The 15,320-nt window shown below is 40.6% G+C and overlaps 2 protein-coding genes across 2 annotated transcripts in view; one reads left to right on the top strand and one right to left on the bottom strand.

The window, feature by feature from the left end:
• LOC117088500 overlaps positions 1 to 14,645 on the top strand; it is a 37,528-nt gene extending 22,883 nt beyond the window's left edge. Inside the window, exon 5 of the mRNA XM_033219801.1 lies at positions 14,133 to 14,645. Within this exon, the coding sequence (XP_033075692.1) occupies positions 14,133 to 14,465 (333 nt within the window). The 3' untranslated portion in view covers positions 14,466 to 14,645. The remainder of the gene's footprint in view (positions 1 to 14,132) is intronic.
• H1-3 (H1.3 linker histone, cluster member) lies at positions 7,814 to 8,603 on the bottom strand. Its single transcript, XM_033219525.1, has one exon. The coding sequence runs from the start codon at positions 8,527 to 8,529 to the stop codon at positions 7,864 to 7,866; it is 666 nt and encodes a 221-aa protein (XP_033075416.1). The 5' UTR covers positions 8,530 to 8,603; the 3' UTR covers positions 7,814 to 7,863.
• Positions 14,646 to 15,320: the final 675 nt, after the last annotated feature.

The following is a 15,320-nucleotide window of genomic DNA, read 5'->3' as shown; positions in this document are numbered from 1 at the left end:
CATATTTATCATCAAATGAAAATCCTTTGACGACTTCCAAGTTCTTACAGAAAAATATTCTGGCTTTCCATACAAAGGTACAGACAGCTTCGAAACTGGTAGATGAAGGGAAGGAAAATAAGGAATTCTGTTCCGAAATCATACAGGCTGTTATTTGGAAATGCAGAAGGGTGTATGTACTATATGGGATACTACGTGCTATTTGGAAGAATTTTGTATATTTAAACATTTCAGCAAATTCCTCAGTTTTGAAATGGGGTGGAGTAGTTTCAACTGTCATTGAGAAATTTCTATTAACTTTTTTTAATGTGCTGTTTTCCCTCAAGTTGCACTAAGGAAAGAGGTTAGTCATGTGGTAGTGACAAAGCTGTAAATAGCTATGCAGGCCAAGGTAGCCATAGTAAGAAGTCCTGGAGATTTATGGAAGAAATTTTTGTTCATGGAAGCCCGTCAGACGTAAAGACGTGGGTCCTGTGAATTACAGATTCAGTGTATGAGGAAAACAGTATAACTATCCATAATTAAGGTAACTGCTGTCAGATATTTGTTCCATAGTGAACATCCTATTATGCTGGATAAAAGCATTCTCTATTTAAATGTTGTTTCCTGTATCCTGTACTTTCTTTAAGATTCTACCTCAGCAAGTTTTAAGCTGTATTTCTGTTACAGCTGTTGGACTTCAATACATGAGGACTTGGACTTGGTGGGCACAGAATGCATCTTTTTATATCATTAAATCCACCAGAACACCTAGCATGGTCATTTGCCTACAACAAAGCCTCCGGAAATTTAGTCAAGTTGAGATTTAAAATAAATGATTACTGAACAGAATTTACCATTGAGTGAATTCCTATTTACAAAAATAAAAGATTAGATAAAGTTTTTATAATTTTAATATATAGTTTTTCTAAATAGGAAAAATCCACACTTATTGAGTGTCCGCAATGGGCCAGAAGTCATGCAGTGTTTTATGAAGTCTCCAAAAATGTAAGTTCAATAGTTATCTATTATCTAAAACAAATTAAAAAACTGAAACTAAGAAAATTTCAGATAGTGCTGGAGCCAAAACTTTCCCCACCAGGCATTACTGTTTTAAATAAAGAGCCTCAGCAAAATCTTCATCACTTACTCCTGAGGGCTTTATCACCTGGAATAGCTACTAACATGTTTAAATTTTTCATATACAATAAAATAAATGGATATCTTAAAATGTACAGGGTCTTAGGCCAGGCAAGGTGGCTCACGCCTGTAATCCTAGCAATTTGGGAGGCCAAGGCAGGCAGATCGCCTAAGGTCAGGAGTTCAAGACCAGCTTGTCCAACATGGCTAAACTCAGTCTCTACTAAAAAAATACAAAAATTAGCCCGGCGTGGTGGCACGTGCCTGTAATCCCAGTTACTTGGGACGCTGAGGCAAGGAGAATCACTTAAACCTAGGAGGCAGAGGCTACAGTGAACCGAGACTACGCCAGTCCACTCTAGGCTGGGTGACAAAGCAACATTCCATCTTAAGAAAATTAATAAGGCCGGGCGAGGTGGCTCAAGCCTGTAATCCCAGCACTTTGGGAGGCCGAGACGGGCGGATCACGAGGTCAGGAGTTCGAGATCATCCTGGCTAACACGGTGAAACCCCGTCTCTACTAAAAAATACAAAAAGCTAGCCGGGCGAGGTGGCTGGCGCCTGTAGTCCCAGCTACTCGGGAGGCTGAGGCAGAATGGCGTAAACCCGGGAGGCGGAGCTTGCAGTGAGCTGAGATCCGGCCACTGCACTCCAGCCTGGGTGACAGAGCGAGACTCCGTCTCAAAAAAAAAAAAAAAAAATTAATAACACCAGCCTAGCCAACATGGTGAAACACCGTCTCTACTAAAAATACAAAAATTAGCTGGGTGTGGTAGCAGACATCTGTAATCCCAGTTACTCGGGAGGCTAAGGCAGAAGAATCTTTGAACCTAGGAGGCAGAGGTTGCAGTGAGCCGAGATTACACACCACCGCACTCCAGCCTGGGCAACAGGGCGAGACTCCATCTCAAAAAATAATAATAATAATAATAATACAATGAAATGTACAAGATCTTATATGATTGTGAAGTTATACTATAATTAGTACTGCAAATTTTACAGATATGAAACTCATATACATACAGTAAAATATGACGTTAACATTCACAAATTTTAGCCTTACTGTGTACTATTCAAATAATAGCCTTGATTTAACCACATATACACAAGAAACTTTCTTCAAAGGCATACACTGAGAAAGTAGTAAATAATACTAGATGTTTTTAAAATAAATTGTGATTTTATTTGGGGAAGATCTCAAATCTTACTCATGTGTCAGATCATATTTTCTATGTACTTGTTGACACACTATAGTGTGTATCCATTTCACAGTTACATAGTTGCCTGCAAGTACTTATAATTAAAATAAAACAAGTATGTAATCTCTGAATAACCAGTAGTTTCTTCACATTATAAAGATAATAGCTAAAACTCAAGACAATTCAGAAATCCCATTTTATTATTTCTCCATACCCTCCCTACTCGACCTGCCAACAGTAAATATTGACATGTAACATTTGGGAATTTGAAAGGCAAACCTGAAATATTTTTTTCGTTTTTGTTTTGTAGTTGTCACCACTAAAAATTGCATATATATATAAAATGGTATACTTCTGAAGATAAGGAAGATAGTCTTGTAAATCAGGCCATGGAAACAAGAGTCATGAAAGGGGCAGAGAAATTTGTTACCCCTGTTTTCTCACACAGGAAAACAGAAAATGAAATCACTGAATTTGATGACCATCTGACAATAATGTAACCCATTTGATGGAATTTTTTAATTCAGACACACACACACATACACATACACACACACACATGCCCCTAGAGTAGTGGAAAATAAGACAAATGCTTTATAGTTCAGTTTAGTTAATGGGAGTAAACAATAGATGCATTAAAATTTTTCTATTGATAATAATTGTTCTCAATTATTAAATGACATGAAAGCACATTTTCAGAGATAAGTGTACGTTTTGAATTAGAGGGATTTTTGCATGGAGATGTAATTTCAGAAGGAATTGAGTATTATAAAGATTCTCATGGGGAATTGTTCCAGAACAAAGCTGTAAAATAATAATAATAATAATAAAAAAGAAGAAATAGAAAGATTACATTGTTATTAGTGTCTTTGAGTGCGAGCAGACAGTATTATGAAAAGGGGCTAAGAGGCTACAGGGCTTTCCCATGAACCTATGAGAAACCACTGACCTTTTCCATAAGGCATATTTGGTTTTTGTTTTTTAAAATGGGCCAGGCGTGGTGCTCACACCTGTAATCCTAGCACTTTGAGCGGCTGAGGTGGATGAATCAGCTGAGGTCAGGAGTTTGAGACCAGCCTAAACAACATGGTGAAACCCCATCTCTATGAAAAATACAAAAACAAATTAGCCGGGTATGGTAGCGTGTGTCTGTAATCCCAGCTACCTGGGAGACTGAGGCAAGAGAATCACTGGAACCAGGGAGGCAGAGGCTGCAGTGAGCTGAGATGGAGCCACTGCACTCCAGCCTGGGCAACAGAGCAAGACTCTGTCTCAAAAAATAAATAAGTAAATAAATAGTTAAGAGAAATTGGAGGCTAGAGGAATTAGGGAACTAGTTAGTAAGCATTGGAATCATCCTAGCTATGAGAGAATGAAAGAGAGAATGTAGAAGGGAGAATATGTAAGAATTATTTAGGATTCTGTAAAAATCAACCTGATTTAGTGACTATGTAACAGGGATGATTGAGGCCTCCCCACAATACCATGAAAATCTGCTTCCTCAAGTTAAAGTAGTGACTTCAGGTTGATTCTAAAAATTACTTTTGTGTCACACCTATGCTATACGCATAAGAACTCTCCAACAGCTAAGATAGTATGAAAATGCCCTTCACAACTTCCATGCTAAGACACTGTTAGTATTCTTTACCAATCTCAAGATATTTATTATAACTGCTACCAAAATTTTAAAATATGGAGAAAGATTTAAACAAGTTCAGATTTCCTTGAAAACAAGTGCATGTCCTCTGTGACAAACGAATATGAATATGAATTTATATAAATCAGAGAAACTCTGGAAGATCATTGATTGAGTCATTACATTTCATTGCTTCTGTTGCATACCAAACATATTGTGAAATGGATACTTCACAAGGGGCCAGAAGTAGAAATACATAAGTTCTGCTTCTTTCTCAATGAGCCTAAAAAGGAACTGGAAAATACCACTCCTTTTCCAGTTGATGTAACAGAATTGAAGCAGCCGAAGAACAATTCTAGGAATCAAGAAACTTGTTTGAGACCTAGGTCCACCATTTAGTGACAGCAAATCGTCATTTCTTACCATTTCACCTTTCTAAGCGCCAAGTTTCTTAACAGTAAATCAAGTATTTTAGCTATACCTGATATAAATGCATTGTAACTGCCCAAGTGAGGCACTTAAATAAGTGCTTTGCAACAGTAAGGAACCAGAATTATGTTATAGTCATTTGGACTGCTCTTGTGGAATGCCACATTCCCCACCTAATTATCTTATTCCTTATCACTTTTCATCAAAAGCCTAAATCTTGTCATTCTGGGTACTAAAGACCTCCCAGATCTCTTCTCCCCATTGGGGACTGGAAAATAATACCCCAAAAGGAAGGCCTTAGAAGCAGAAGTGAGTGAACTACTGCTATTTGGCTTCTCATCCTCCATTGAGGCTACACATAAAACTAGACTCTTCCCTCTTCCCCAGGGTGGTTACTGAAACTAGAACCTCTTTTTCTTCAAAGCCAGCCAGAAAACCTAAAAACCTTACTGTAACTTTTCGCCCTCCTTTCTGTGTAAAACCTAGCCATAAAAACGTGTATGTCTTATGTTGTTTGGCTGTAGATCATAAGACCTTCCCTCATTACAGAGAGGGTCCTCTAGAATGAGGAAGGAATATCCAGAAGGAAAGAATCTTGCCAGAGGCCAAGAAGAGTCTAGACACAGAGGCCTTGCTATGTTTCCCCAGTCTATTAGCATTAGATGACACCCTTTTTATCCAGTCACATTTCTACATGGCAGTTGGTACTTTGTTGAACCTAAGCATAAAAATGGACAGTTTCCCCTGTACCTCTGGGCCTTCATTGTGAAGGTTCCCATGTCACATAAACCTATGATGAATTTTGACTTTTCTATTAATCTGCCTTTTTTCCATTGATTTTCAGTGAACTTTCGAAGGGTGAAGAAATTTTGTTCACCCCTACATACCTGTATTTTTCACTCATTTTCAAAAAGATTATTTTGAATAAATATTTCAAATCCTCCTATTTATTCAGATCCCCTTCTCAATCAAGCCACTCTCATACAGGGAGGTATTTTGGCTTTCTCTACAAAGAAGAAATTGTGTGATGTAACCGTGGTTCTCAAAAAATTAAACTCCTGCTTATAACTAGAAACATATCACAGGCTACATCCTTTTTTGGGGGGGAGGGAGGCAAATAATAATGTAAAATATAATAAAATATTAACTAATAAGCAGAATATAAACAAAGAAGTAAGATTAAGAGGTATTATAATCATGAGGGATTTATGGTATTTGGTCCCACTGCAAACTTGTTCAAGAGTTCATGACTTGTTTTGTGCTATGTATTCTGGAGATTCTGGAAATCTATAGATGCCTTCTCAAAACCACGCTTTAAAAAAATACTTAAACGGGGTAAGAAAGGTGGTGACACTAAAATTTTTTTTTCTTAAAGTCTGTATATGTGCTTTAGTTACACATCAAATAAGATCTAGCAGCAAGTATAATGTTGGCTTGAAAGGTTCACAATTAGTGTAAATTATTTCAAGACACCTGTAATAAGTACAAAGTAATATGAAAAATCTATGATTATCATTGATGTGAAATCCAGTGATTAGCTGCCTGTACTCACAAAGGAAATAACCAAATTGCATTTAGGATTTGTAAAAATATAATTTTTTTCCCATCTAGAGTCCCATAAACATCTGTAGAAATCAGATTTTGTCGAGATTTCTCAGGACTATTAAGTGGGCTTTTCTAAAATCAAAAACAAAACAAAAAAGAATAACCTCAACCTCCCAAATACAATGGAAACAGTAGTACGTCCAAGTCAGCCCACCTTCCTACAACCCATTTCTTTGTCCACATAACCCCAATTTCGGGCTTCTTGCTCCATTCTCCAAGGTTTTTCATTTATTTTTCCTTCTCTGTTTCTTATCTAATCACCAAATATGTATTGGATAGCTAACTCTAGCTCCCTGGTTCATCTCAATCTGTGAGAAAGCAATTTGGGAAAGGAAGTAGATTATAAACTGACAGAGGTTCCTTTCATTCTATCTTTTAACATCAGGGTGGCAGCAATACTTATGGAAATTTATGCAGAATGACTAGGTGAATAGTCTCCAAAAAGAGAGTTCCATTTGGAGAATTCCATCTGAGGGGGAGGGGGAAAAAAACAGACTTTTCCACTAGGTCCCAGCATACACAACTTTTAATATTGCAACCTGATAGGTGAAAATTTTTGGCTCGGAAAAACCGCGCAAATAAAAATCTAACAATACGTTCTGATTGGTTAATTCAGCAGGCTCTCAAAACCAATAGAAAGGCAAGTTTTACAAAACTGTGTCAGAGACTATGATGACTTCTCCCTCCGATTGGCTTAACACTAGAATTGCATTTTTTTTCTAAAGTTACCTGAACGCGGGAAGCAAGACCAAACTCGCTCCAAACGCAAGACCTGCTTTGCCACGCGGGCCTAGTTGCCAGTAGGCCTAATACACTGAGTCCTCCGCAAAGACAGTTACTCCGAGCGGGTTGGGCCGGCACGTCAGTGTTACCTGGCGGCAGTGCTAGAAGGTTAAGAGTAGGCAAAAATAAATGAACAAGCAAGAGAGCCTCTGGGAAAATAAGTCCTGGAGACGCTGGTCACTGACAGAAAAAGACAATGGCCACACTTTTTGAGACAGGCTCGCTCTATCGCCCAGGCTGGAGTGCAGTGACGCTATCTCGGCTCATTACAACTTCCGCCTCCCGGGTTCAAGTGATTCTTCGGCCTCAGCACCCCCCAAATAGCTGGAATTACAGGCGCGTGGCACCACGCCTAATTTTCATATTTTATTTAGTAGAGACAGGGTTTCACCATGTTTTTCAGGCTGGCCTCGAACTCCTGACCTCGTGATGCGCCCGCCTCGGCCTCTCAAAATGCTGGGATTACAGGGGAGCCACCTCGCCAGGCAGTGCAGGCCCACACTGCCTATTTCCAAGTACGGCACCTGACGGCCCATATCCCAGAACTAAGGGGTATGTATCACAAGCCTGCTAAAAGACAGACACCGGGCGCCACCTGCAGTTGGGCCATTTTCAACGCTGCACAAGATGGTGGGGCGCAGGAACCTTGGGCATGCCACGTACTGCTCACAACCGGGACAGGCTGTGCTCAAGAAGTCACCTCAATGCTAAAGCAAACTAGAGCATTTACACCATATCCCTGGTGCCAGGAATAAAATTTTTTCAGAGCCACTTTTAAGCGCACGCTTTGAGAGAAAGCAGCCGGCCAATCACACACTACCGCGGGAATTTGAAGAAAAAGCAAAACCTAGTGGTTTAAGTAGCCTTAGCTACTCCGGTGGCTGTGGCTGAGGCGGAAGGATTCTCGCGCCCAGGCTACTGGGAGCTGTGAGTTACTGAACCCCAACCGGCATGACTGGGATAGACCGCGCCCGCACACCACCCCCGCACCCCCCTGGCCCCGCAAAAAAGGCGCCAGCTCTTTTGACTGAGACCTGTGGGTGGCTCTGAAAAGAGCCGTTTAAATTTTCAAAGCGGAAAGTCCCGTCAGTTTCACTTTTTCTTCGGAGCTGCCTTCTTTGCCTTTGTAATCTTCGGCTTCGCCGACTTAGGCTTGGCCGTCTTGGGCTTAGGGGCTTTGGCCTTAGCTGGACTCTTGGAGGCTTTTTTTGGCTGGGGTGTTTTCACCTTTTTCGCACTCTTGGCCACTTTCTTGGTCCCAGAGGCTGTTGCTGGCTTCTTTGCCTTCTTAGGAGTCTTTTTGACGCTTTTCTTCGGGGTGGCGGCGCCACTCGCTTTCTTGGGCTTCTTGCCTGCTGCAGCGGGCTTTCTAGGCTTGGCTGAGCCAGCCTTCTTGGCCTTGGGTTTGCCTTCCCCGGAAGCGGCTTTCTTGTTCAGTTTAAAGGAGCCAGAAGCACCGGTGCCTTTGGTCTGCACCAGAGTACCCTTGCTCACCAAGCTCTTGAGGCCAAGCTTGATACGGCTGTTGTTTTTCTCTACATCGTAGCCAGCAGCCGCAAGCGCTTTCTTAAGCGCAGCCAGAGAAACGCCGCTGCGCTCTTTGGAAGCTGCCACTGCCTTGGTGATGAGCTCAGACACTGGGGGTCCGGATGCCTTGCGTTTCCCAGCAGTAGCGCCTGCTTTCTTCGCCTTTTTCTTCACAGGTATTTTTTCTGCTGGTGCAGGAGTGATAGGAGCAACTGGAGCAGTCTCCGACATGTTTTTGTCTTGCAAGAAGAGACAAAAAGAACCTCAAACTTTCAGAACGGCGTGTCCTCTACGCCGGAGGCTGAGGGTTTATATAGAGAGACGCTGAGTGATGATTGGTTCCTTGCTCCATGCGCTGAGCTGCTGGAAAAGGACTCCTCCGATCTACCGCGCTGCTGTGTTTGTTACCCCTTAAAAAAGAGTAAAAATGTAAGAAATCTGGGCATGAAATAATGAGGAATTTGGGGAAAACTGATCCGAGAGACTTTGGGTTTCATTCCTGCCATTTTTCCTATGCATAGTTTTAAAAGCAGCATCTTGAAACTTTTCTTATTCCCCCAACTCTCTTTCAAACTTCGGTCAAATCGAGACAACTTTCAGGTTTTCCTTAAAAATACTATTTCTTCCTCTTTCATTTGCAAATGTCTCTTCCAGGGCATTGTTCTGTGAATTCTTATCGTCTCAAATTTATATAGATAAACTCATTTCTATTCAAATGTGTAGGGAAATTGTTTTTTTTCGCAGGAACAATAGCACAGGCTCTCTGGCGAGTTGTTTGCATCAACCTCTAGGAATTGCCACTGAGGTAGAAAGTTCTATGTATAAGAGGGGTGATTATTTTAGAAAAGATAGTTTAAAAAAATAATATTTGAGTTACCAGTGTGTAAGCTGGATTTGATCTCTATATTTCAGTGGTTTAAACATTTCCAGAAAGATAAGCGTGAGGCGACATCATTCCTCTTATAGAAAAAAAATCCTAAGTAGAGTCACCAACCTTCTCTTAAAAGTTAGGATCATGGATTTTTCCGACCTAGAATGGGCATTAAAGATCAACTTTCCAAAAAAGAAAACTGAACCAACAAATAATAGAATGGCAGGCCAACATCATTTTGCCAACTGTGAGCATTGAGAGCTTGTGTACATGTTCGTGTCCCATCACTTTATAAATAATTTAATGAAAGACACTATTTTTTTGCTAATATTCCTCATATGGCCGGGCGCGGTGGCTCAAGCCTGTAATCCCAGCACTTTGGGAGGCCGAGACTGGCGGATCACGAGGTCAGGAGATCAAGACCATCCTGGCTAACCCGGTGAAACCCCGTCTCTACTAAAAAAAAAAAAAAAAAAAAAAAAATGCTAATATTCCTCATATAATTTTGTACGTTTTTTATATTTTGAAATCACATAATACAAATTTCGCTTCCTCTGTATAGAAACTGTTTGAATAACTGGTAAGAATCACTTTAAAAAAATAAAATACAAACTTTCAACATTGCAAGTGTGGGCATTAAGGGTTAGAAAGAAAAAAATCTTATTTAAATCACTTTCTAAATTTTCATCATTCTCTTTGGCTTTTTACACACAAAATATGAACTAAGCTGTCACACCCTAAATTAACAGGTTGAATATGTCCACCTAAGGAGCTGAACAAATATTTCAGAGCAAACATGAGTAACTTCACTATTCCTTATCATTCCTTATCTGTTAGTTTGCAATACAGCTGATGGAATTAGGTTATTATTGGATAATTGAGCACATTAATATTCTCAAATAATCAGATGCTGAAATGAACTCCTATATTTGTTAAAGAAACAAGAGAAGTAGTTTGATCTTATGTTTCCTCTAACAAAAATACTCATTTCAAAAAACCAAGTTATTCTGGCCTACACTCAATAGTGATTAGAAGATTTTTTCATATAAACCCTAGATAAAATAATCAACTTTAAAGATGTCATCTTTCCTCATTCAACAAATTTCATAAAAAATTACTTAGCTTGTCTTGGCCAGATGCAGTGGCTGTCTCACACCTGTAATCCCAGCACTTTGTGAGGCCAAGGTGGGCAGACAACCTGAGATCAGGAGTTCGAGACCAGCCTGACCAACATGGTGAAACCCTGTCTCTACTAAAAATACAAAAATTAGCCGGGCATGGTAGCACACGCCTGTAATCCCAGCTACTTGGGAGGCTGAGGTAGGAGAATTGCTTGAACTCAGGAGGCGGAGGTTGCAGTGAGCCAAGATAGCACCATTGCACTCCAGCCTAGGCAACAAGAGTGAAACTCCGTCTCAGAAAAAAAAATTAGTAAGCTTTTATTAAGTAATTATTTACTCTCTTGCACGTATTGAAAACAAGTCTCTGGGACTTAAGACCGTGTTATATACCACAAAAATACAAATATGGTTTATAAAAGAGCTAAACTTACAGAATTGGATTAGTAGCACCCCATAATTCCAGTAGGGGAAGTATTTTATAGGTTTCTGGAGGCAGGGGCAGTGCATCTTCATGGATATCATTATTAACAGTGATAGTCACAAGCATAATATAAGTATTTCTTTTTTGGGACCATAGCTTTATATTGCCTAGACGTAAAGATACAATTAAAATTCAGATTGTTTACTGTTTATTATTTTGATCATTATTGTAATCTTAATATTTGTTGGGTAATTGTTGGAATTGTTCACCCTGTTAGATATAGTCAATTAACAGATGTCACCATTTCATTCTTGTGCAACACTGACTGGTTCCCACGGCTACTTAGGGTCTCAATAAGTAAAAAGGCATTGGGTTAACTAATCTCTGCCCTTTCTGGAGGGCAATAACTGAGACTCAGTTTCACCAACAAATTTCGCCAGATGTTCAAAGAGGAAAGGAACTACGTAATTGGGGACCTAGGTACTTATCTTCTCTGTAATTGCAGCATGGACAAGGTTCCTGAAAGCTGGATGACCCCATGGACTGTAAACTTGAAGTCCTGCAAAGTTTCACCTATTATGTTGGTAGTCCTCAAAAAGAGTTCTGTGTTGCTTTGGAATCCTAAATCTGAATATATTCTAAAACAGTAGATTTCCCATTACACTGAGGTTGGAAACGTTTATTTTATAGATGCAAAAAGTAGCTAGGAAAAACTAGTTTGATAAATGATAGCTGTCTAACTTATGGCTCAATGTTCTCTTCACTTTGGGTTAACTCCCCTATCCCCACCACCACCATAGTAAATGACTATGAGAGTTGTAGGTAGTATTCACTAGATCAATCCAGTGAGACAGTGCTTAAGCATCACACAAGTCAGATTTTAAAGATTATCAAAAAAAAAAGAAAGTATGTAGAATAAATATTAAAATGGGTGAAAACATATATAGACTATTACAGAAAGTAAGTCTTTGTGTTAGAATCGAATGTGTTCAGAAGGTCCATGAGAAATCACATCCATTATAACCGTCCTTGAAATTCCTCTTCAAGTACAACAGTATTGTATTAATTTTATTTCCTAAAAAGGCCAATACTACACTCAAACTTACAATTTTCTTTTTACACATCTCAGGCATCCACCAAACTTCCTGTTCCCTTCTAGACTGGATTAGAAGCTCTTCAGAAGAAACCCCCTTATCATAGATACAGCCCAAACTTTCTGCGATGATAAAAATGTTCTGTATTGACACTGTCCAATAGGTAGCCACTACCCATATGTGGCTATTGAGCACTTAATGTGGCTAGAGTAAGAGTACAAATTAGTTTTTAATTTAAATTAATTTAAATAAAAATGAGCACATGTTGCTAGTGGCTAATATAGGACAGCAGAGCTTTAAAACAATTATTCTCAAACTTGAAAGAACATACCCACCACCCACTTAGAAATCTCATTAAAAATGCAATATCAATTCCATTGATTTGGGGTTGAGCCCGAAATTCTGTATGTCTAACAAGCTTCAGAGTGATGCCAGTAAAGCTGGGGATATGGCTGCTCCACTCTTAAATACTCAACAGTAAGTAGAAGTATGCTGGTCTGATATCTGCCCCCTAACCCTGAGTTTACTTTTCCCTTTACTAAAGTTTTGAATTCTTTAAGGGAATAAATGTGATCACCTTTGTAAATCTGGTATTTGTACACCATTCTTGGCATGTAGTGGACATAGTGGACATTAAATTGTTGAATGAATGAATAATGCTTGTTTGGTGCCTACCTCAAAAAAGAGAGCATTTGAGATCCTCGTGTCTATTCCTACAGATAACTGAACCTAAGTCAAAATTTAAGTAGACTCTTAACTGCACAAAATGAATAATCTTCTCACTGCCTTTAGGCACCAGCAGAGAAGGAATTTTTAAGTTGCCCCTGCAGTATATAGGAGGCAATGAATGTGAAGGAGTAGAATGTAAGAATTAATGTTGAATCTTTCTACTACACATACCCTATATGTGTAGAACATTTCTTCAGGAATCTTTTATTAGGACAGTATTTCACAGAATTTATTAGTATTATTTTTGTTAATTTACAAACCTTTATTCACCATGATTTACCATGTATGCTTTAGTGGCATAAACTGGTAGGTAGCAAGGTAATGAGACTCCAGAATCGAGCCAACAATACAATACCATTTGTTAGAGGATAATGTCTTCAAGCCTGGGGTTCCTTATCGTTATGCCTCAGATATTGCATTATACGTTGAAAAAGAAAGAATGAAACTTCACTTAATATTGGTTTCCCTTACTAGAGGTCTTTCTTTATTAGGAATGCAGAAAACGATGTGAATGTATACGTCTCTGCCAAACGCTAAGTCCTATGATTGGCCACATTTAAGAAGTATTGCTACATTTTAAGAATCAATAAAAATGGCCGGGCGTGGTGGCTCACGCCGGTAATCCCAGCACTTCGTGAGGCCAAGGCGCGTGAATCACCTGAGGTCAGGAGTTCAAGACCACCCTGGACAACATGGTGAAACCCCATCTTTAATGAGAAAATACAAAAATTACTTGGGCATGGGGACGCGTGCCTGTAATCCCAGCTACTTGTGAGGCTGAGTCATGAGAATCACTTGAACCCAGAAGGCGGAGGTTGCAGTGAGCTGAGATAGCACCACTGCACTCCAGCCTGGGCAACAGAGCAAGACCCCTCTCAAAAAAAAAAATTAGTAAAAATACATTTTTCAAGAATCTTCACATTTACAAATTACAGCCAGTCGCAGTGGCTCATGCCTGTAATCCAAGCACTTTGGGAGACCAAGAGAGGTCCCCCGATCACCTGAGGTCAGGAGTTCGAGACCAGCCTGGTCAACATGGCGAAACCCCATCTCTACTAAAAATACAAAAATTAGCCAGGCGTGGTGATAAGCGCCTGTAGTAGCAGCTAATCCAGGGGCTGAGGCAAAAGAATCGCTTGAACCCAAGAGGCAGAGGTTGCAGTGAGCCGAGATCACGCCACGGCACTCCAGTCTGGGCGACAGAGCGAGACTGTTTCAAAATAAATAATAATTTTATTCTCTTGTCTATCCATTTGGTAGACAAGTGTAGCGTTACTGCCTCCTTTTGGCAAATGATACGGCTTTTAAGAGACAGACATTATCAGTTCTTCGAGAGCCCACAAAAACTGGGCTAGAGAACACAAAAACCTACACTCAAGACCCAAACGAGGAAAAGGGAAGGAGTCAAATCAAGTTGCATTTCCCCTACCCTCACCGCCCTCTTTCATTCCCAAGGCAATAGCGTAGGGGACGCCCAGTAAGGTATGGAAAAGGCGGAGACAGAGGTTTCGTTCCCGCCCCTCAAATTCAGTCTCCAAAAAGGTCCGCATAATTGATATATAAGGGGCTTCAGTGAGTAGCAAAGTTGCAGAGGTAAGACTTGGTGTTCATCTTCTACCATGTCTGGCAGAGGCAAAGGTGGTAAAGGTTTGGGAAAGGGAGGCGCCAAGCGTCACCGTAAAGTGTTGCGCGACAACATCCAGGGCATCACCAAACCCGCCATCCGTCGCTTGGCCCGACGCGGCGGCGTGAAACGCATCTCGGGCCTCATTTATGAGGAGACGCGAGGTGTGCTTAAGGTATTTCTGGAGAATGTGATCCGGGATGCTGTAACCTACACGGAGCATGCCAAGCGTAAGACAGTCACCGCCATGGATGTGGTCTACGCGCTCAAGCGCCAGGGTCGCACTCTGTACGGCTTTGGTGGCTGAGCTTTATTTAACAGCTTACCCATAAAAGGCCCTTTTCAGGGCCACCTTCATCGTCACACGAAGTGCTGTAACTGATTACAGCGAAGATAATGGCGATTTGTGTTTAGTTTTGTAAACCTTATTGGGTTGTGGCTGAGTTAAAAACAGCCGTTTTCAGCGATACTCCCAAGATGGCGGATGTGTTAAGGACAAAAAGCGAGAGAACATTAGAAACTTGTTAAGGTATTTCGATCTCAAACCTCACACAAAAAAATAGTGGAAATGATTCAGGAATACCAGCCATCTTTCGTGACGTATGGTGTTTTATTACTAGTTTTCTAAAATTTACCTACTCTTAAATTAGATGGCTAACGACAACTACACTAAGCATTACATTTTTTGAAACGGAGTTGCTCTTATCCAGGCTCGAATGCAATGGCGCAATCTCGGCTCACCGCAGCCACCCCCGGGTTTAAGTGATTTTTCTGCCTCAACCTCCAGAGTAGCAGGGATTACAGGCATCCACCACCACAGCCGGCTAATTTTGTATTTTTAGTACAGACGGTTGTTACGTGTTGGTCAGGCTGGTCTGGAACTCCCGACCTCAGGTGATCCGTCCGCATTGGCCTCCCCAAAGTGCAGGGATTAGAGGCGTGAGTCACCGTGCCCGGCCTAAGTGTTATTATTTATTAGCCATAGAACCTGAATGACATTAGGGCGGCTGTGGACAGATCAATTACTGGTAAACTTAAAAATCCATTACTTGTGCCCAGTCGCGGTGCCTCAGGCCTGCAATCACAGCACCTTGGGAGACAAAGGCGGGCGGATTACTAGAGCTCAGGGGTTCGAGGCTAGGCTGGGCAAACAAAATGGTGA

The sequence above is a fragment of the Trachypithecus francoisi genome, unplaced genomic scaffold (assembly GCF_009764315.1).
Source record: "Trachypithecus francoisi isolate TF-2019V2 unplaced genomic scaffold, Tfra_2.0 Lachesis_group10, whole genome shotgun sequence".
Taxonomy (NCBI): Eukaryota; Metazoa; Chordata; class Mammalia; order Primates; family Cercopithecidae; genus Trachypithecus; species Trachypithecus francoisi.
The sequence above is the reverse complement of the archived record's forward strand: the minus strand, read 5'-3'. Positions and strand labels throughout refer to the sequence as shown.

Coding starts and splice junctions, on each gene's coding strand:
- H1-3 (XM_033219525.1), bottom strand. CDS start 8,529: ATGTCGGAGACTGCTCCAGTTGCTCCTATCACTCCTGCACCAGCAGAA.